The following is a 23,712-nucleotide window of genomic DNA, read 5'->3' as shown; positions in this document are numbered from 1 at the left end:
TTGTTCATAAGTCCAACAAAGGTAGCCTAGGTACCCAACTAACACAATTGGCTATATAATACTGTACTGTAATAGGTTTATAAACCTTTCGCACAAAACATAAAAAACAAACACAAAAAATAAAACATTTTTAATCTTAACCTTGGAAAGTACAGTAGTATAGTACAACAGCTGGCACTTCTTAGCAGTACCAGCTACATCACTGCTGCTTTTACACTTGTTTCTGGACATCCTGGGCTTGAAATAAGGATACTGTACTACTGTACTATTGTACTGTATGCAGTACTGTACAGTAAAGTACCAAAAGTACAACCACTTGTAGAGAATGCATGCACGTGACAATGTACACCAGACACATGAACTAACTTACGTGATTGGACATGCAAATGCACGTTCGCATCCTTTAAAGTTTGCAACTTGAAGGTTCGTATGTTGGGGACTTACTGTACTAGAATTCCCCTAAAAATTAGCTAAAGGAGTCTGTCAGCCTGAAATTAAAGGGCACTAGACAGTAACTCAAAACCATACGAAGAATAAATATCATAGGTAAAGGTAACTGTATAGGTAAATATAAAAGCCAATATTACTGTATTTTTGGTTTTTAACTCCCTTTTTTCTATATGATTTAAAAGGCAAGTTTATAAAACAATAATTATAAATCGATATTAATGGACACAGTATATAACAATGTAGTCTGTAACAATAATGATATAAAGAGTGAGGGATGAAGATGTATAAGAGCAGAGTGTTTGTATGCTATTGAAGCTAAGTTGGCATTATTCACAGTAGGTTATTGTAAGAAATTAATTTTAATCCTTAAGGTAATCACTAAGAAATAACTAAAAGAATACAGAAAAGGAAAGAGAAAGGAAATCAAAATGGTATACCACAATACAAAAATACAAAAAGAAGCAATGATGGAAGAATTTAGGAACAAAAACCATATAAGATATAGAAATACAGAAAATAGCTAAATGGCAGAAGTAAGTCCTTCCTTTTCAGTAATTACTTTGTTGTATCAGTCCCAGCCTATCGATAGTGATGCTATTGGCTAGGAATGCCTGAGGCACTCACCTCCTGTATTACTCATAGCTGTGACTGGACTGGTTCCTGTGGTTTGTATTATGACTGTAGGATGCACTTCAGCAAGAAACTTTGAGAGAACTTCGAGGAACAAGATTTATTCCTCAGAAATCCTGAAGAACACACAGCATGCCTGAGGGCCACTCAGCCAGGTCTGGTGGAGGGGTGGGAGTGGGACCTGCGTCTGTGCCTTTATTAGAGTCCATTGATGGGGTATCTAGGTTTCATGTGTTCACTCTTTATTGGCTAATGTAGAGCATAAGAGCTGGAATTAGAGCACAGGAAGGGAGAAGAGGGGTCGCTCAAGTGGTCAGTTATCTAGGTTACCCAGGGCTCTCTGAAAGAAAGACTTTCATGGGTGGGAGCAGCCTAATTCCTTATCTGGTTGTTTTGCTAGTAGCTGTGTCATACAGCTGGCAGTATGGTTTTCAAGATGGATGTCTTTTGAAATAGGTGCCTCAGTAATCAAAAGCTTAATGTCAGGCACTTACATTACATACTTTAAATGTATATGGATTTTAAATTAAGCCAAGTAATCTAAAATTAAAGGCAGAAATTGGCAGAATGAATAAAAAGAAACACATCCAGATCCTGGAAAGTAAGTAATCTTGAAAAAGAACAATGTTGGAAGACCAATACTTCCTGATTTCAAAACTTACTACAAAGCAACAGTAATCAAAACAGTGTTATAGTGACATAAGGATAGACATACAGACCAGAGGAATAGAATAGAGAGACCAGAAGGAAACTCTCTCATAAATAGTCAAATGATTTTTCAACAAGGTGTCAAGAACATTCAATGGGGAAAGGACAATCTTTTCAACCAATGGTGCTAGGCAAACTGGATATCCACATGCAGAAGAATAAAGTTGGACTCCTACCTCATATCATATATAAAGATTAACTCAAAATGGATCAAAGACCCAAATGTAAGAACTAAAACTATAAAACTCTTCAAACAAAACACAGGGGAATATGTCCATGACATTGGATTTGGAAATGATTTCTCGGATGACACCGAAAATAACAAAAGGCAACAAAAAGGAAAAAATAGATAAATTTGACTTCATCAAAATTTAAAATATCTGTGCATCAAAGGACACTATCAAGAAAGTGAAAAGACAACCCACAGAATGGGAGAAAATATTTGCAAATTAGATATACGATAAGGGATTACTAAGAATATATAAAGAACTCATAAAACTCAAGAACAAAAAACCAAATAACTTAATTAAAAAACATGCAAAGGATTTGAATAGACATTTACCAAAGAAGGTATATAAATGGAAAATAAGCACATTAAAAAATGCTTAATATCATTAGTTATTAAGGAAATGCAAATCAAAACCACAGTGAGTTTCCATTTCACTCCTACCAGGGTGGTTATAATAAAGAAGACAGAAAAATAACAAAAGTGTTGGTGAACAGGTGGAGAATTTTGAATCACCATACATTGCTGGTGGGAATGTAAAATGGTGCAGTCTGGAATTTCTTCAAATATTAAACATAGAATTACCATGATCCAGCAATTCCACTCCTAGATATGTACACCCAAGAGAATCGAAAGCAAAACGTGTACATGAATGTTCATAGTAGCAGCATTCACAATAGCCAAAAAGTACAAAGAAACTTACTGTCCATCAACTGGTGAGTGGATAAACAAAATATAGTGTATTCGTACAATGGAAAATTATTCAGCCATGTAAAGAAATGATGAACTGGTACATGCTACAACAGGACTGAACCTTGTAAATGTTATGCTCAGGAAGGAAGCCAGTGATAAAAGGTCACATTTTACATGATTCTACTTATATGAAATGTTCAGAATAGGAAAATTTATAGAGACAAAAAGCAGATTATTAATTTCCAGGGCCTGGGATGGGGGGGATAGAGAATAACTACAAATGGATATGGGGTTTCTTTTTGTACAGTAAAACTGTTCTGGAACTAGATAGTGGTAATGGATGCACAGCTTTGTGAATATTTTAAAAATCACTGAGTAATACACTTTAAATCGTTGAATTTTATTGTATATGAATTATGTTACAATTTAAAACTAAATAGTTTGGAGGAACTGGAATTCTCATAATATGATAACTTTGGGAAATAGTTTGGCAATTTCTTCTAAAGTTATATATGCATTTAACATATAACCTATCAATTAAATTCCTGGATATTTACTTGAGAGAATTGAAGGTATCTGTCAATACAAAGACTTGTACATGAATATTCATAATAGCCAGAAACTGGAAACAACCCAAAAGTCCATCGATATGATAAATGAATGCAAGGTGAATGAATAAACAAACTGTAGTGTGTTCATGAAAGGGAATACTACTCTGTAAGAAAGTAAGCAAACTACTGATACACACAAACTTTGGTGAAATTTGAAAACATTATATGGAATTAAAGGAGCCAGACACAGGAGAGTATCTGATACATGATCATATACATCATTTTTAAAATGAAAAAAATAGTTTCCAAAATTGATACAATAAGAGAGAGGAAAGCATAATTAAGAAGATAGCCTGCTTCCTAAAATTTATTGTATAGCTGATTTTTCTCTACTTTTCAAGGCACAGATAATCCCTATGTTTTTATTAAGATGAAAAGCTTACTAATAAATTGCATATGACATTGTTACATTTATTGATAATATAATCTTACTATCACAATCAGACAAGGCTAGTACAGACGGGAAATAATAGACTCATGGATCTTAAGTTGGTTAGTCAAAATAATCACCTAGCTTTACTACTAAAAATTTTGATTTCTTGTGTGAATTGATTTCATGATAATATAATAAGCTAAATTCAGACTGTAGGAAAGTTTGGACAAGCAATCTAGTTTCCTTCAACAAAGAAATTTCTAGGGGGAAAATAGATGGAAAAGAATCTGTGTATTAAATGAGATTTAAGAGATATAATAACCACTCTATAAATCTAATTTGGATTCCCATTTGAATAAACAAACTTTAAAAATGGGGCCAGGGCTTCCCTGGTGGCGCAGTGGTTGAGAGTCCGCCTGCCGATGCAGGGGACGCGGGTTCGTGCCCCTGTCCGGGAGGATCCCACATGCTGCGGAGCGGCTGGGCCCGTGAGCCATGGCCGCTGGGCCTGCGCGTCCAGAGCCTGTGCTCCGCAATGGGAGAGGCCACAACAGTGAGAGGCCCGCGTAATGCAAAAAAAAAAAAAAAAAAAAAAAAAAAAATGGGGCCAGAACTTAATGCTACTGAACTGTATACTTAAAAATGGTTAACATGGTAAATTTTATGTTATGGATATTTTATAACAATTAAATAAAAATTTTAAATGGAGAAAATAGGATTATTTGAACAATATCTGAATATATTAAGGAATTACCATTGTTTTAGATACGATTATGCCATGTGAATCAAAAATTTTAAAGTATCCTCGTCTTTTAGAGATATATAATGAAATATTTACAGATGAAATGACATGATGTCTTATATTTGCTTCAAAATAGCCCTTGAAATGGGGAGTTAGTGGGGGTTGAGATGAAAGAGAATTGGCCATAGAAATTATTGATGGAAGATGCACACATCTGGGGTCGCTTTACTACTGTAAGTGTTAATAACCATCCATAATATGAAGTTAAAAATACACATTCCTGAGACCAGTACCAAGAGGTAATATTCAGTTACTTTGGGTTGAGTCTCAGGAATATGCCCATCTGTGGAACCTGCCATTCCCAAGTAATTCTCATGTGGGATGTCCACATGCCTCAACTTGATAAATATTGCTGTAGATTAATCTCACTTTTGAAACATAGATGCAAAAATCTTAAATGAAATATTAGCAAATAAAACAGTGTATTAAAATAATCATATATAGTGAATAATTAAGGTTTATTCAAGGAATGCAAGGATCATTCAACAATCACAAATCTATTGATACAGTCACGTCAGCAGAATTTATTAAGATAATGCTAGCTGCTGTAACAAACAAATGCAAAATCTTAGTGGTTTCACACAAGAAAGTTCCTCACTCACAGATGATGCATGTTTTATAAGCTTCTTCTGAGCAGCTCTTCTCCAGGTGATGACTAGGAACCTGGGCTCTTTTTTTTTTTTTTTTAATTGGAGTATAATTGCTTTACAATGTTATGTTACTTTCCGCTGTACAATGAAAAGAATCAGCCATATGTATACATATATCCCCTCCCTCTTGGACCTCCCTCCCACCTCCCACCCCATCCCACCCATCTAGGTCATCCCAGAGCACAGAGCTGAGCTCTCTGGGCTATACTGCAGGTTCCCGCTAGCTATCTGTTTTACACGTGGTAGTGTATTTATGTCAAACCTAATCTCCCAATTCATCCCACCATCCCCTTCCCCACTGTGTCCACAAGTCCATTCTCTACGTCTGCGTCTCTATTCCTGCTCTGCCAATAAGTTCATCTGTACCATTTTTCTAGATTGCACATATATGTGTTAATATACGATATTTGTTTTTCTCTTTCTGACTTCACTCTATATGACAGACTCTAGGTCCATCCACATCTCTACAAGTGACCCAATTTCGTTCCTTTTTATGGCTGAGTAATATTCCATTGTATATATGTACCACATCTTCCTATCCATTCATCTGTCGATGGACATTTAGGTTGTTTCCATGTCCTGGCTAATGTAAATAGTGCTGCAATGAACATTTCATTAGGGGCTTCATCATCTCAGAATCCTTAACATCCAGGCTTGTGGACCAGGAAGACATTATGAAAGATGGTATGGGACATTTCAGGGATAAGTCATAGAAGTGTACATATCATTTTCACACATGTTCCACTGGACGTAATCCAGTCTCATGGCCCTAATCTAACTGCCAAGGATGCTGGCAAATATAGTCTTCCTGTGAGTCCTGGAAGAGGAAGCTATACTGATGAACACCCAAACAGTCTCTGCCACAGAGATTAAAGAGATATTACACACAGAAGTTTTTTCCCTTGCATATTCCACATCAAAAGTACAACTCTGGGCCTCCCTGGTGGCGCAGTGGTTGAGAGTCCGCCTGCCGATGCAGGGGATACGGGTTCGTGCCCCGGTCTGGGAGGATCCCATATGCCGCGGAGCGGCTGGGCCCGTGAGCCATGGCCGCTGGGCCTGCGCGTCCGGAGCCTGTGCTCCGCAACGGGAGAGGCCACAACAGTGAGAGGCCCGCATACCGCAAAAAGGAAAAAAAAAAAAAAAAAAAAAAAGTACAACTCTAATTCTGGTCACCAAATTCTAATATTATTTCAGTATCTCTGCTGTCACTTTGGATCTAAGGAAAAAGGAACCTGTAGCCTTTTAAAATTTTACTTATTGTTAAGAGAAAATTCTGTAGTAGTCTTGATAGTGCTGATTTAAAGCAAATCCCTCATTTAAAGCCAAAACAAAAGAGCAATGACAAAAAAAAACTTTAAGACTTTTTATAAAGCAGTTTTAGGTTCACAGCAAAATTGATGGAAGGTATAGATTTCCTATATAATATACCTCCTGCCTCACACATAACATAACCTCCCCCATTGTCGATATTCCCCACCAGAGTGATATATTTGTTATAACTGATGAACCTACATTGATACATCAGAATCACCCGAAGTCCATAATGTACATTACAGTTCATTCTTGGGTTTGGACAAATGTATGATGACATATATCCATCATTATGGTACCATTCACAGTATTTTCACTGCCCTAAAAATCCTCTGTGGTCTGCCTGTTCATTCCTCTCCCCTGCCAACCCCTGATCTTTGTACTGTCTCCACTGTTCTGCCTTTTCCAGTCTGTCATATAGTTGGGATCATATAGTATGTAGCCTTCTTAGATTGGCTTCTTTCACTTAGTAATATGCATTTAAGGTTTCTCCATGTCTTTCCATGGCCTGATAGCTCATTTCTTTTTAGCACTGAATAATATTTCATTATCTGGATATACCACAGTTTATTTATCCATTCACCTACTGAAGGACATCTTAGTTGCTTTCAGCTTTTGGCAATTTATTTTATTGATTGATTGATTGATTGATTGATTGCTGCATTGGGTCTTCGTTGCTGTGCATGGGCTATCTCTAGTTGCAGTGAGTGGGGGCTACTCTCCGTTGTGGTGCGCGGGCTTCTCATTGCGGTGGCTTCTCGTTGTGGAGCACGGGCTCTAGGCGTGTGGGCTTCAGTAGTCATGGCCTGCAGGCTCTAGAGCACAGGCTCAGCAGCTGTGGTGCACGGGCTTACTTGCTCTGTGGCATGTGGGATCTTCCTAGAACAGGGATCAAACCCGTGTCCTCCCTGCATTGGCAGGTGGATTCTTAACCACTGCGCCACCAGGGAAGTCCCCAACCTTTGGCAATTATGAGTAAAGTTGCTGTAAACATCTGTGTGCAGGTTTTTGTGTGGACATGTTTTCAATACCTCTGGGTAAATATCAAGGAGCTTGATAGCTGGATCAAATGATAAGAGTATGTTTAGTTTTGTGTAAAAAAAAAAAAAAAAAAACGGCCAAACTGTCTTCCAAAGTGCCTGTACCATTTTGCATTCCCATCAGCAACGAACGAGAGTTCCTGTTTCTCCAGTCCTCTCCAGCATTTGGTGTTATCAGTGTTCCAGATATTGGCCATTCTAATAGGAGTGTAATGGCCTCTCATTGTTTTAATTTTGTTTTCCTGTTGACATAGATGTGGAGCATCCTTTCATATGCTTATTTATCATCTGTATATCTTCTTTAGTGAGGTGTCTGTTAAGACCTTTGGCCCATTTTAAAAATCAGGTTGTTTTCTTATTGTGGAGTTTTTAGAGTTTTGTATATTTCAAATAACAGTCCAGTTCAGATACGACTTTTGCAAATATTTTCTCCCAGTCTCTGCTAAGGAGATAGGTTCCTAGAGACAACTGTTACAGGGGTTTTCTGATCACCAGAGTAGGGGATACTAGGGCCCAGTTGGAACGTTAGTTCCAGATTCCCCAGTTTCTGGATTGCAGCGGAGAAAGCTGTTCCATTGGCAGACCAATTTTGCAAAGTTGTTCTGGGAGTCTTCCTGGTAGCCCAGTCTGGAGCCTCCTCCTTCATCCTTCCATTAAGTTTGTAAAGCACTTAATTCCTCAGATTAAGCTTCTTGCTGCTTAAAATAGCTATAGGGGGCTTTCTGTTTATGTGACTGAATCACAACTGGTATGACTGTTAGGTGAAAAATGCAGGCCATTGAACACTCTGTCACTTCCTGATGGCAAAGCTAACCCAGGTTTTTATGTCTTTCCCTGCCCAATTCTGTTGAAAGTAAAGAAGAATGAGGAGGAGAAGGTGGAAGAGCGGAGGAAGAAGAAAAGTAGTTGATAGCTGCACCATTAAGTAGGGCATAGTGCCATCACTGGAACAAAAACTTCTTGAAAATTCTGAAAGATATTAAGCCAATGAGATCAAATGAGGGACATTAGTGATGCCAAATACTCAATGCAAACAAAATAGGGCTCCCAAAAGCTCTCTGGAGTGACTGTAAGTTCTGAATATCTGGGCCAGTAGAAGGAAAATTGAAGACCTTCAGTTTGAAAACTGAGAGGGCCCTGGACTTGGATTACTGTTCTTGACATTCTCCTCTAGGCTTAATTTTGCTTGGATTACTTGTTATATAAAGTGAGTGGTCTCACTGGACATGTTTCTAATATGTGAAATAAGGACACAGTGTTTTAAAATAGACCCAGGATTTTGTATATATTCAGGTTTGGTGAAGCCAACAGATCAGGAGATAATTGCCATTATTATTCACAGGTCTCAAGAGTAGGGGGCATGCCCCACCATGTAGGGCCACACAGGGAAGCACCAGTTGGTCAAGAGGCAGGAGGAGGGAGAGGCTAAGATGGATATGAGCCTTTATGTAGTTTCTGTGGGAAAGACGAGCTAGGCAGGGTAAGCAGATTTAGGATTGGCTAGTTGGAAAAAATTTGGCAAGCTCTGGACTGTAGTGCCTATCTCTAATTGTCTGGTACCAAGCCCAGGGGATGATTTGGGGATAGTGGCTCAGCCCAGTAAAGGAAGTAGTTGAGGGACTGGGCTCTGGATTGGTTGGTTTGCATTTGAGGACTATGCTCTCTGGTGAGTGTTTGCTATCTTTGGGAACTAGCTAGCTCAGAGAGGGGCAGTCTCTCTAGGATCAGGAAGACCCCAGATGCCAGAGCTAAATATAGTAAGTCCCCTTCAAGTTGAGAACTTTCAAAGATGCCAAAGTGCCCCTGTATGCCAGCTATTGTACTGCACTACTGTACTTTTCAGGGTACTGTACTGTAAGATCAAAAATGTTTTATTTTTTTGTGTTTGTTTTTTATGTATTATTTGTGCGAAAAGTATTATAAACTTATTACTGTACAGTACTATATAGCCAATTGTTAGTTGGATACCTAGGCTGACTTTGTTGGACTTACAAACAAATTGGATTTAATGAATGTGCTCTCAGAATGGAACTCGTTCGTATGTAGAGGACTTACTGTACAGAAAACAAGAAAATATAGTTAATACACAGAGAAAGAATGGGAGTAAGTACTTCCAGGTACTTAGAGATACACAGTCAGTAACTTTTAACATACTTGCAGATATGTCAGAACCATTTGGATTTGCTTCATAAACTCAAGTATTCAACAGCTAAATCAAAGTATGTAAATTTTGAGATTTGTTTAACAAGGTTTTAAGGTTCTCTATAGATGAATAACTAGGTAACATTTATGAAAGGCTCATGGTGTGCTAGACACTGCCCTAAAAAATTTACGTGTTTACACTTAATTCCGAACAATCCCATGCAAGCAGATTTTAGTTTTATTCACACTGGGGGAAACTGAAGCTTGGAAAGATTAAATAACTTGCCCAAGTCCACGCTACTAGTAAGTGGGAGCTGGCACTTAAACCCAGTTCAGTCTGACCTTAGAGTCCATACTCATAATCACTCTTTCTCTACCACCTCTCTACCTGCAATACATTTATAACAATTAATTGCATATATTCACAAAGGCTTTGAACTGACAGTCAGCTTAGCATGATAGTTAAGAGCATGTCAATGGAGATAGTAATAGTACTAACTTCACAAAGTTTTTGCAAGGATTAAATTAGTTAACGCACTTAAAACAGCACCTAGCAACATAGTAAGCCCTCAATAAATGTTAGTTATTATGTATACTCTCCCTTTATTTATTTAAGCCGTATATGAGAATTTGTTGGCCCAATGTCTAAATAAACTCTCTATAGCTATGACTGACTTAGTCTTAAACAAAAATAAAGTCAGTAGCTAATTTCTTATACTTTACAATACCCATGATAAAGCAAATACCCACATAAAAAGAGAAACTGGCATTGTAAAGCTGTTAATAGTTACTCTTTAAAGTGTTTGATATGTACTAGCATTACATTCATTGCTCTAAATTATTACTATATATGGGGGTGGCCTTAAGAATATAACAATATTCTTATGTAATTTAATTTCTTTTTTTTTAATAGAGAAAAGCGGTTACAGGAATGGAAAGCTCTTAAGAAAAAACAAAAATTTGGGGAATTAAGAGAAATTTCTGGAAATCAGTATGTGAATGAAGTCACAAATGCAGAAAAGGATGTGTGGGTTATAATTCACCTATACAGATCAAGGTAATTACCATAGCTTTTTGCAAAAGGCTAATATACTAATTTTTAGTATACGTATTTCTGGTTTTAATGTTGTATAAAGCATATAACAAAGATTAATCAAGAAAAATAAAGTAAATCAACCATACTTCAATTAAAAAAAGAAAAATATGGGCTTCCCTGGTGGCGCAGTGGTTAAGAATCCACCTGCCAATGCAGGGGACACGGGTTCGAGCCCTGGTCCGGGAAGATCCCACATGCCGCGGAGCAACTAAGCCCGTGCGCCACAACTACTGAGCCTGCATGCCACAACTACTGAAGCCCGTGTGCCTAGAGCCCGTGCTCTGCAACAAGAGAAGCCACTGCAATGAGAAGCCCATGCACCGCAACGAAGAGTAGCCCCCGCTTGCCACAACTAGAGAAAGCCCACGCACAGCAACAAGGACCCAACACAGCCAAAAATAAATAAATAAAAATATATGTGTAGAGTCACTGGCTTCAGGGATTAAATTAGGTATTTTAATATATTTTCATGTCTATTTATTTATTTATTTATTTTTGGCTGTGTTGGGTCTTCATTTCTGTGCGAGGGCTTTCTCTAGTTGTGGCAAGCAGGGGCCACTCTTCATCGTGGTGCGCAGGCCTCTCACTATCGCGGGCTCTCTTGTTGCGGAGCACAGGCTCCAGACATGCAGGCTCAGTAGTTGTGGCTCACGGGCCTAGTTGCTCCACGGCATGTGGGATCTTCCCAGACCAGGGCTCGAACCCGTGTCCCCTGCATTAGCGGGCAGATCCTCAACCACTGTGCCACGAGGGAAGACCTTCATGTCTAATTTAAAGAACTTGTCATACTTCTTAGAAAAATAAGTACTCTTTGACAGTTAATTTAAAAAACTTATAGAAAATTTCAAACATACAGAAAAGTAAAAAGAATGATAAAATGAGCACCCTAAATACCAGCCAGGTAGATTCAACAATGAACATTTTGCCATATTTGTATCATTTTGTTTATATGTGTATGTGTGTGTATTTGTAGAACCATTTCAAAATAAATTATGCGATGCTTTACTCTGAAGTACCTCAGCATGCATCTTCAAAATATAAGGGCATTTTTCTATATAACCATTTTCTCACCTAATACCCAGGCAGTCCTTACTCAAATTTCTTCAACTGACTTCAAAATCTCTTTCATAAATACATATATTTTTGAACAAGGGTCCAATCAAGGATCATGCAGTGCATTTGGATATATCAGGTCTCTTAAGTCTCTCTCTTGTTTTTTTTCTTGGCCGAGCCACATGGCTTGCAGGATCTTAGCTCCATGACCAGATATTGGGGCCATGGCAGAGAAAGCACTGAGTCCTAACCCCTGGACTGCTAGGGAATTAAGCTCTTAAGTCTCCTTTAACTGAATAATTCCCTTGCATTCCCTTATTCCCCCAAAACAGATAATTTTAGAGTGCCTAGTTGTATTAAGTATAACCCATATGTCCCCAGGCCTCACCAGCCTGCTGTAACAGTTACCAGGAAGAGTGGACTTTTCCCTAACTCGTGGCCAGAGGAGCTGCTAGCTCCCATAGTTTCACACATCTCTCATGGAAATAGCCCCTCTAGCTTTTGGTCCCAGCCCCTCTGCCTGGGCTCCAAGCCAAATAAGAACAGAGGTCATGACAGTAGCCCTCATGTCCTCATCTCATTCTCTGTATAAAAAATTTCTTCTCTCTTCAGATCCTCAGAGAAATTCTGAACAGAGCAACTTAGGCAAATTAGAACCCTGCTGTTTACCAACTCACCAGTTTCTCAAACAAATTTTAATAGGACACCATACCCCATAAAAGAAGACATTACTTTTCTTGTAACTAAAAAGATTGGTAATTAATTTTTGAGTAGTTTAAAGCCTTAAAAAGAATCAATTCCCATTTTACCTGTACCACTTATATGATAAAACCAACGTGTAAATGCTGCTGATATTCATTCTTCACAAATAGTTATGAGAAACACTGACATTTATAATACTGGGATCTGTGTGTGATAAATGTTATATACTGAAGTGATCCACTGAATGTCTTTTCTGAGATGCATTCTGATTAGCAGAATAGATGTTGGTTTTGAATGCTCATACCATAGTATAAAATTTACTTTAATGGTTATTTCTAGATAAATAACTAGTTTTGACCAATAATTTTCAAAAATTCATAAAAGAGGTTGAATGTATTTTAGTCTCATCTAGTCTGTTTCAAACTGTTATGCTTTGATGGACTCAAAGAGTAAGAATCTGTTTTCATAATAGTTTAAGTATTTATGACCTTCTCAGAAAGTTCCTGGGGGGCAATCTAAGATAGTTACATAAAATACATGTTTTGGGACTTCCCTGGTGGTCCAGTGGCTAAGACTCCACACTCCCAATGTAGTGGGCCCGGGTTCGATCCCTGGTCAGGGAACTAGATCCCACATGCTGCAACTAAGAGTTCGCATGCTGCAACTAAAAGATTCCACACACCGCAACGAAGATCCCGCGTGCCGCAACTAAGACCCAGCGCAGCCAAGAAAAAATAAAATTAGTTTTCTTGACATTAAGAAAATGTATTAATGTGTTAGTACAAAATTAAGAAAATTAATCTATAATCAAAGTTATAAAGCAGAAAACAATTATTTGTTACACATGTTCTTTAGAAAAGTCTAGTTTTTAATAACTTTTTAATAATGTAAAGTATAACTGATAAATTTGTGCTTCTAGCTGCCTTCTAAAAATTTTACAGGAGGGTAAGAGTTTGTTTTTTAACTAGATTCCTAAGTTCTGTAATTTTAATGTCTCTTTGCCATTAAGTTTATAGGCTCAGCCTGCTTAGGTTACCTTAAAGGGATCTAGTTCACTCTGGGCCAGTGAACCTAGTGGCTTGACTTCAAGTCATCCTTGTTTTCGATTTTATTCAATCTTACGCCTGTGTCCAAGTTCTAATTTGGGGCTTCTACATTATTCCTGTACCCAACTGTATATTTTGAACCTCAAATATCATAACTAGGCCCTTAACTTGTTTTCGGATGTCATAGGTCTCCCTTAGTTTTTACAGATCTTCTGGGGTTCAATTCTGGCCCTTGAACCCCAACACCAAGTCTTTTCCCTACCGCTTGCTGTCAGAACTGCCTTCAGGTAGCCACTTTCTCCCTGCACTGCAGTCTGTTGTGCCATACTCTCCTAATTCCATACTCTTCACCACCACCACCAATGCCCACCTGCCTTCCTCCATTAACACCACCCACCCCATAAGTGGGTCATACCACCGACTCAGCTCTCATTGTGATAGTAATCATAAAATTCTTCTAAATTAGATATTTGTGGGTGCATTTCACCTATTTGAGGGAAACTGAAACTTATAAAGTATTTATGTCATTGCTTTGTGTGGAAAACTGATTTAAGTTAGGCAGTACATGTTTTTCTAATATTACTTTTAGTATGCTGTCCACTAAAATAAAGCAGTATCTAGATTTGTTGCAGGTTATACTTATCAGAATACATATGTATACATATATTCTGAAATGTAAATTAAACATATAATGCATTTAATTTGTTTTTCTCTTAGCTTTTTGTTACATAAATTGTAACATATACATATATACATATACATATATAACATCACTTAGTGTTAAGCTGATTTCTGAGGATTTTGTAGATGCTGAAGGTGCAAAGGCATATAAGGCATCTAACTCTCCCATTAAAGATATTTCAGTAGAGGGAGACAATTAGATATAATAATAATATCTTTTAGGTGCTATGATTGAATTCTATACAGAGTAGAGTAAAGGCACTGAAGAGGGAGTAGTAAGTTCTACTCTTAGAGGGTGGAAGTACAGAACTTTCTGTGAAATAATTCTTGGTCTTGACCTCAAAAATTAAGAAAAGATTCCCCGAGTTTACAGAGTTGGAGGAAGTAGACAGACTGAATGGGGTATTTCCGATGGGGTATGCAGCTTGAACAAAGGTACAGAAATAAGAGGGATCATCTTGCTTTAGAGGACCTTGAGTAATATGGTGGCAGGCAGACAATAATGCTGGAGAGAAAGGCAGGAGCCAGACCACAGAGAACCTTGAAAGCTACCCTGAGGAGCCCAGACTTTATCCTGAAGGCAGTGAGGAGCCATTGGAGGATTTTACAATCGAGGGAAGGGCATTTGTTGCATGATGAGATTTTCCTGCTGAGCCAACTTTGTCAGTAGGGTCTAGGATGGATTTGGGGAACCATGACTGGAAACACAGAGACCAATTAGGACAATCTGATGTTGCTCAGATGAGACAGGAAAGGAGGAAAGCAGTAGAGAAAGAGAGGAGAGGATAGGTATAAGATAAGGAGGTAGAATCAATATAACTTGATGACTTATTAGATATTGTAGAGGAAAGGGAGATTTTTTGGCCTGAGTGCACTGAGAAAATACAGATGTATTATGGTACAATGTATTATGGTATAGTTTAGATGAGAAAAGCTATAGGTGAGCAGCTCATGAGCCAGTATCAAAGATTACTAAATTAATGTATATTTATATATGTCAGATGAAAGTAAAATATTTAAGTTAAAATTATTTTTGTGTGATTCCCTGCTTTGACTTTTTTACCTTTGGTCCTGCTTTATCCATTTCCCCCACCTCTGGCAGCCACCAGTCTGTGCTCTGTATCTATGAGCTTTTTTTTTCTTTCTTTCTAGATTCCACATATAAGAGATATCATATGGCATTTGCTTTTCTCTGTCTAACTTATTTCACTTATCATAATACCCTTTAGGTACATTCGTGTTGTCCCAAAAGGCAAATTTTTGTTCTTTTTTATGGCTGAATAATATTCCATTGTATATATACCACAATTTCTTTGTCCATTCATCCATTGATGGACATATAGGTTGTTTCCATATCTTGGCTATTGTAAATAATGCTGCAATGAATATGGGAGTGCATGTATCTTCTCGAGTTAGTGTTTTTTTTTTTTCTCCAGATAAATAACCAAAGGTAGAATTGCTAGATCATATGGTAGTTCTATTTTTAATTTTTTGAGGAACCTCTATACTTTTTCCATAGTGGCTGTACCAGTTTACATTCCCACCAACAGTGCACAAGAATTCTCTTTTCTCCATATCCTTGCCAACATGTTATTTCCTGTCTTTCTGATAATAGCCATTTTAATAGGTGTGAAGTGATATCTCACTGTGGTTTTGATTTGCATTTCCCTGATGATTAACAATGTTGAGTATATTTTCATGTACCTGTTGGCCGTCTGTATGTCTTCTTTGGAAAAATGTGTATTCAGATCTTCTGCCCATTTTTAAATCAGATTGGTTTTTTTGCCATTGAGTTATATGAGTTCTTTATATATTTTGATATTAGCTCCTTATCAGACATATGATTTGCAAATATTTTCTCCCATTCAGTAGGTTGCCTTTCATTTTATTGATAGTTTCTTTTGGTGTGCAGAAGCTTTTTAGTGTAATGTAGTCTCATTTACTTCTGCTTTCCTTGCTTTTGCTTTTGGTGTCAGATTCAAAAAATCATTACCAAGACCTACATCATTGCTTATGTTCTCTTCTAGGAGTTCTGTGGTTTCAGGTCTTACATTCAAGTCTTTAATCCAATTTGAGTTAATTTTTGTGTATGGTGTAAGATAGGGATCAAGTTTCATTTTTCTGCATGTGGCTGTCCAGTTTTCCCAACACCATTTATTGAAGAGACTGTCCTTTCCCCATTGTATATTCTTGCCTTTTTTTGTCATAAATTAACCATATAAGGTGTGGGTTTATTTCTGGGCTCCCTATGCTGTTCCATTGATCTTTGTGTCTATTTTTATGCCAGTGCCATAACATTTTAATTACTATACCTTTATAATACAGTTTGAAATCAGGAAGCAAGATGCCTCCAGCTTTGTTCTTTCTCAAGATTGCTTTGACTATTTGGATTTTTTGTGATTCTATTCATATTTTAGGATTATTTGTTCTCTTTCTGTGAAAAATTCCATTGGCATTTTGATAAGGATTGCATCAAATCTGTAGATTGCTTTGGGTACTATGAACATTTTAACAAAAATAATTTCCAGTCCATGAGCACAAAGTATCTTTCATGTTTGTTTCTTTTTCAATTTCTTTCATTAATGTCTTGTAATTTTCAATATGCAGGTCTTTCACATCCTTGGGTAAGTTTATCCCTGGGTATTTTATTCTTTCTGATGCAATTATAAATGGGATTGTTTTCTTTATTTCTCCTTCTGATAGTTCATTATTAGTGTATAGAAACACAGCTGGGTTTTGTGGATTGATTTGTTTTATCTTGCAACTTTACTGAATTCTTTTATTCAGTTTTTTTTTGATGGAGTCTTTAGGGTTTTCACATATAATATCATGTCATCTGCAAATAGTGACAATTTTACTTCTTCCTTTCCTATTTGGATGCCATTTCTTTATTTATTTATGTATCTTGCCTAATTGCTCTGGCTAGGACTTCCAATATTATGTTGAATAAAAGTGGTAAGAGTGGGCATTCTTGTCTTGTTCCTCATCTTGAGGAAAGGCTTTCAGCTTTTCACTGTTGAGTATGACATAATCTGTGGGCTTGTCATATATGGCCTTTATTATGTTGAGATACATTCCCTCTATACCCACTTTGTTGAGATTTTTTTTTAAATTTGTGAAACAAGTTTAGCAAAATATATTGAGGATAAAGGCCAGAAACTGGTAAAGAAAAGCCAAATTAAAAAATATACAAGTCTTCCCCCAAATATTGATAAGACCTAGCGCATTACCATTGATTTCAGTTTTCAGTGTCTGTTTAAAAATGGAGCAAGAACTCAAAAGTACATGTGAAGCAATTTGAGTGCAGAAGTCCTTATTCTTCCTCTATCATTTATGTTTGTCTGGCTTACAATGAACTAAACTGCAATTTTTTTCTTAGTGGTTCAGCTTTATCATGTTTTTCCAAAGCATGCATTTGATTTTCTTAAGAACTACAACGATTTTTGTTGTCCCATTTTTATTTATTTGTTAATTATAATAAAATGTGCAATGGGCATAAATAGGTGTAGAGGGAAAAAACAGACAAAAGTCCAGAAGGGTTACCACCTGCCTGGGGCATGCAGTATGCCCTGGCATGAGCCACTCAGTTAAGAGAGCTTCGACTTCAACTATAGGTGTGACAAGTTTTAGGAGTTGAGAATACAAAGGGGAATAAGATGCTTTTATGGTATAGTACAAGAGGCCAATTAAACATTATATATATATTTTGAAAGGACATATAAAGTGTAGTACAAGAGAAAAAAGTACTAATTTTGTCTGTTTAAAGAACTTTTCCCTAATTAACATCAGTTCACACAAATATTTCTTTCCTCTACACTGTTGTTTCAAATATGCTCTATATGAATGATGAGAAAATGCATACAAAGGAGAAATACATGTATGAAATTCAGTGTTGTTGTGGGGTTTTTTTACATCTTTATTGGAGTGTTGTTTTTTTTTTAAGAAAATACTGATAAAGATCCGATTTTTTTTTTTTTTTTTTTGGTTGAGGGAGGAGGGGAGATGAAGTTCATCAGCTGTTGATATCAGAATGGGTAGGACTGCCCAGTGAATGTGTCTAGAATTAGAAAAGGGTCTAGGACATAATTACTAGGAATATCTACATTTGAGGTATAGACAGAAGAAGGAAGTCAAAGGAGTCAAAAGGAAATTAATAGAAAGTGTTATCACAGAAGTCAAAAAAGGAGAGCCCTTTAACAAGGGAAGTGAACAGAACATAGAGATTTTTTTTTAACTTTTTCATCTAGGCTGTGACCAGAAGGAGAGAGAGTAGTTTATTAGAGGGAGAGTAAGAAGGGACTTTTTTAAAAATTTAGTAATTTGAATATGTTTATGTAAAGTGGAGAAGGAAAGGTTAAGAAAACAGGAAGAGAGGGAAGCAGAATAACAAATAAAGGCCCCATAGGAAATGGAAAGAGTGTGGGATAAAGCAGAGGATTAGCTTTGAAAGAATTTGATAAATCTGTGAGTGAGTGATAGACTGAGAGAAAAGGGACTAATTAAAGTGTGAGTGTAATGAGAGTTAAGTGATAGAGCAGGAAGAATTGTAGGTTTTGGTCACATTTCCAATCAATTTAAAATTTCTGATGAAGAATAGTTCTGGATGATGGGGAACAGGATATGGCATGTCAAAGAGAAGGCTGGATGAAGTTTGTTGGAGTAAAGGAATTCAAGGAAGCTTGAAATAAGAACTTCAGATGTGATGATCTCATGTGGAAATAAACCCTTGATGAAGAGTTGGGATCCCCTTGTTTCAATTCAGAGCCGCTAAGGAGTCCCTAGATATGTCCTTTTTTTTTCTTTTCTTTTTTCTTTCTTTCTCTTCCCCACCACTGCCCCCCCCATCATGTGCTATAAAATAGGAACTGGCTCAATTAAATTGATACTAAGTCAGACGTGGTTAGCTTCAGTTAGGCAGCAAATTCCCGTGGTAGCAAGCTTCATTCCCAGGCTATAACGGTGTTTGTAATAAAAATGAGAGAACTTGGGACTTCCCTGGTGGTCCAGTAGCTAAGGCTCCATGCTCCCAATGCAGGGGACCCGGGTTCAATCCCTGGTCAGGGAACTAGATCCCACAATATGCAACTAAAGATTCCACAAGGTGCAACTAAAGCTCCCACAAGACAGAACTAAATATCCCACAAGACGCAACTAAAGAAACTGCATGCTGCAACTAAAAGATCCCTCATGCCGCAACTAAAAGATCCCTCATGCTGCAACAAAGCTCCTGCGTGCCACAACTAAGACCCAGTGCAGGCAAATAAATAAATAAATATATATATTTAAAAATAGAGAACTCTATAGTTCATCCTTATTAAAGGTAAAAATAGAGGATAGCAATTGATATGCTCTTATATTAAAAGAATATCTAAAGATATATTTTTGTCATGGAGATGTTTCACTTATTTTATTAGATTGAGATGAGTAGTCTTGTTTTTTAACAACGTTGTGTGTACTGTTTCTCTTTTTAGCATCCCAATGTGTTCGTTGGTTAACCAGCATCTTAGTCTCCTAGCAAGAAAGTTTCCTGAAACTAAATTTGTTAAAGCCATTGTGAATAGCTGTATTCAACACTGCCATGACAATTGTTTACCAACAATTTTTGTTTATAAAAATGGTCAGATAGAAGGCAAATTCATTGGAATTATAGAATGTGGAGGGATAAATCTCAAGCTGGAAGGTAATGATGTTACTTTTAAATTCATTTGTAAAACAACTTCTATAACATATATCATGAAAGTTTATTTTCATAAAACATAAGGTTTTTCCTCTTATTTCTTATTTCCTCTTACTTCTTTTTCTTCTTAGATGCCTCCAGATTAATTTTCCTACATTAATACTATCATAACACGCATTTGCTTAAATCCTTAATGGTTCCTTGTTTCAAATAAGTTAAAAATTCAGAATCATATGCTTGAAATTTTCAGCCCATCTATACAATTATACTTCTCAGTGCTTCCTAGTTGCTGCTCCAGCCAGGCTGGTCTTCAACCACTACCTCAGATGCACTTAACTCATTTATGGCTTTATACTTTGTTTCATACTCTTTCCCTATACCCCAAATACCCTACCCTACTTTTTTCTTCCATCCAAACCCTATTCCTTCGTGGGTCTCCTAGGTTACCATTTATTCTATTATGTGATTCTGGACCAATTTATAATCTGTTTTCATCTTCTCTACTGAATTTCTATAGCATATATTCTCTATACAACTTATTTTCCACTTACCTACATACTGTCAGATTTTGTTGGTTAACCAATTCCCTTTGAGTTTTGTCTCCCTAACAGGTACGAGGACTATGCCTACTACTATTTTCTTTTTGACAGTACAAAGCACAGGACTTTATATTTTTACCTTTTTAAATAATGTTTACTTTCTAACCTAGTTCTAAGACCATATTCTTCAGTTAGTCATTTCTTGGAACTGCTTTAATCCTGTATTATTAAAATCTTTCTCTCAGACAATGGTATTAAAGCCATTGTGAATAGCTATTTTTAACAGCTTTTCTTTCACTCTCTCATTCCCCTAAAACTGCTTTTGGCCTTACTAAGACCTCCAGTATTTTGATTGTTCCAGAATTTTCCTTCTCCCAGTCTCTAAGGCCCCTCTTTGTTTTACTACCTTGTTTTTTCAGCTTGTACCTTATCCTCTAAATTTAAAAACTACATAAGAATACAGACCATAATATAGTAACTATTCATGTAATCATTACCAAAAATAACAAATGTGAACATTTGTTCATGTTTGCTTCAGCTATTTGTTTATTATTGAAAAAACAGTACAGATATTGTTGAGGTTACCTGTATTTCCATTCCTAATCCTGTTCCCCTCCCTGCCTCACTAAGCAATCACTATCATGAATAGTGTGTTATCTGGTCCATGTTTTTTTAAAATTTTTATATTTGAAAAAAAAATTTTAATTGTAAAATACACATAACATGAAATTTACCATTTTAACCATTTAAAAATGTACAATACAGTATTATTAACTGTAGTTATTGTGGTATACATTACATACCTGGGACTTAATTTATAAATAATGTTATTTTATTTAATCATTTTAAAGTATATCTTTAAGTGACATTAAGTATTGATATATTTTCACTGTTGTGTTGCTATCATCACCATTATCCATCTCTAGAACTCTTTGCATCTTTCATAACTGCAACTCTATATCCTTAAACAATAACTCCCTATTCTCTGTTCCCTTCAGCCCCTGGCAACCACCATTCTGCTTTCTACCTCTGAATTTGACTCCTCTCAGTGAGGAGTATTTGTCCTTTTGTGACTGGCTTATTTCACTTGGCATAATGTCCTCAAGGTTAATCCATGTTGTAGCATGGGTCAGGATTTCCTTCCTCTTTAAGGCTTTAAGGCTGAATAATATTCCATTGTATGTTTTTATAGCACATTTTGTTTACCCATTAATGTGTTGATGGAAAGATTTGTTGCTTCTATCTTTGGCTGTTGCAAATAACGCTGCTATGAACATGGATGTGCAAATAACCTGTTCTAGTCCCTGTTTTCAGTTCTTTTGAGTGTATACTCAGAAGTAGAGTTGCTAGATCATATGATAATTCTACTTTAATTTTCTGAGCGACAGCATACTGTTTTCCATAGGGGCTGCACCATATTGCACTCCCACCAACAATACACAGGAGTTCTAATTTCTCTGTATCCACACCAACACCTGTTACGTTCTGTTTTATTTTTTAAAATAGTAACCATCCTAATGTATGCGATGTGTTTTTCCCCCACTGGCTTTTAATATTTCCAGTGTCATTTTTCAGGATTAAAAAAAATGCTTCAGGGCTTCCCTGGTGGCGCAGTGGTTGAGAGTCCACCTGCCAATGTGGGGGACACGGGTTCGTGCCCAGGTCTGGGAAGATCCCACATGCCGCGGAGCGGCAGGGCCCGTGAGCCATGGCCGCTGAGCCTGCGCGTCCGGAGCCTGTGCTCCGCAGCGGGAGAGGCCACAGCAGTGAGAGGCCCGCGTACCGCAAAAAAAAAAAAAAAAAAAGCTTCAATCTGTTTCTGAAATTTCTCCTATGTTCCACTGGTCTGTTTGTCTATCCCTGAATCAATACAGCACTGTGTTAATTACTGTACCTTTCTAACAATCTAGTTGTCTCTAGTAGAGCAAGTCTTTTTAAAAATTTAATATAAATGTTGGAATTAGTCAAGTTCTGTGAGAAATACTGTTGGTTAGTTATTAGAATTATATTTATAGATTAATTGTTGGAGACTTGATATCCTAATAACAGTGAATGTTCCTATCCATGAATAAGATAGAGCATGTCACTTATTTTGGTCTTCTTTGATTTTTTGGTAATTTTCCTCATAAATATAATATATTTACAGTTGGCCCTTGAACAACACAGGGGTTAGGAGCACTGACCCCATGCAGTCGAAAATCCACACATAACTTTACAGTTGGCCCTCTATATCTGCGGTTCTGCATCTGTGGATTCAACCAACCATGGATCATGTAGTACTATAATATACATTTACTGACAGAAAATCCACGTATAAGTGAACCCCTGCAGTTCAAACCTGTATTGTTCGAGGGTCAATTGTATTACTTTTCATAATGTAATATATTTTGTAATTTTCCTCATAAGTGTATTTTGTAATTTTCCTCACAAATGGTCTGTTCATTTATACAGTGCTTAGGAATAAATTTAACAAATATGGAATTTGCAGGGTTGGGGGATTTTGGTTATCAGTTCAATTCTTTTCAGTTTCTCTCTTGAATACGTTTTCGTAATTCACATTTTTGTTGAAATTTTCCCACTAAAATTTTCAAATGTACTGGCATACTTTTTTTCTCATAGTAGTCTCATGGCTTTAAAATCTTTACTTGGTTATGCCCCATGTAAAATCTTTATACTATTTGGTTTCTTTCCTTTACTTGTGATCATTTTTGCCCAAGGTGTGTCTATTAGTCTCCTCAAAGAATCAACTTTTGATTTTGTTGGTCACCTCTACTGATTTTGTTTTTCTACTCTTGCTAAAGTCTTTTCTTCATTATATGCCTCATTCTGCTTTCTTTGAGTTTACTTTATTGTTTTTTTTTCCTAACTTCTTGATTTGTACTTTCAAAGCACTATTTTCAGTCATTTTAAAATAAACATATTAACCATAATTTCTCCCTTTAAGTATAACTTTGCTGTATCCAATGTGTATCTTGATATTGTAGTACTTTCATTGTAATCTAGTTCTAAATATATCATCATTTACACATTAATTTTATTAGAGTCACCTTCTGTTTCATATAGATGTTCCAAGATTTTTATCTGATTTATTGATGGATTATTTATTGCAGAACTTGAATGGAAGCTAGCAGAAGTTGGAGCAATACAGACTGATTTGGAAGAAAACCCCCAAAAAGTCATTGTAGATGTGATGGTATCTTCAATTAGAAACACTTCTATTTATGATGACACTAATAGCTCAAACAGTGATAATGACGATACCAAATAGAAATATTTAAT

The 23,712-nt window shown here is 36.6% G+C and overlaps 1 protein-coding gene across 1 annotated transcript in view; it reads left to right on the top strand.

Moving 5' to 3' along the window:
- Positions 1-23,712, top strand: part of PDCL2 (phosducin like 2) — a 28,538-nt gene extending 4,826 nt beyond the window's left edge. Inside the window, exons 3-5 of the mRNA XM_082611610.1 lie at positions 10,553-10,696; positions 19,689-19,897; positions 23,544-23,712. Coding sequence (XP_082467736.1) covers positions 10,553-10,696; positions 19,689-19,897; positions 23,544-23,701 — 511 coding nt within the window. The 3' untranslated portion in view covers positions 23,702-23,712. The remainder of the gene's footprint in view (positions 1-10,552; positions 10,697-19,688; positions 19,898-23,543) is intronic.

This window comes from Mesoplodon mirus, assembly GCF_964341445.2.
Source record: "Mesoplodon mirus genome assembly, chromosome: 2".
NCBI classification, from domain to species: Eukaryota; Metazoa; Chordata; class Mammalia; order Artiodactyla; family Ziphiidae; genus Mesoplodon; species Mesoplodon mirus.
The sequence above is the reverse complement of the archived record's forward strand: the minus strand, read 5'-3'. Positions and strand labels throughout refer to the sequence as shown.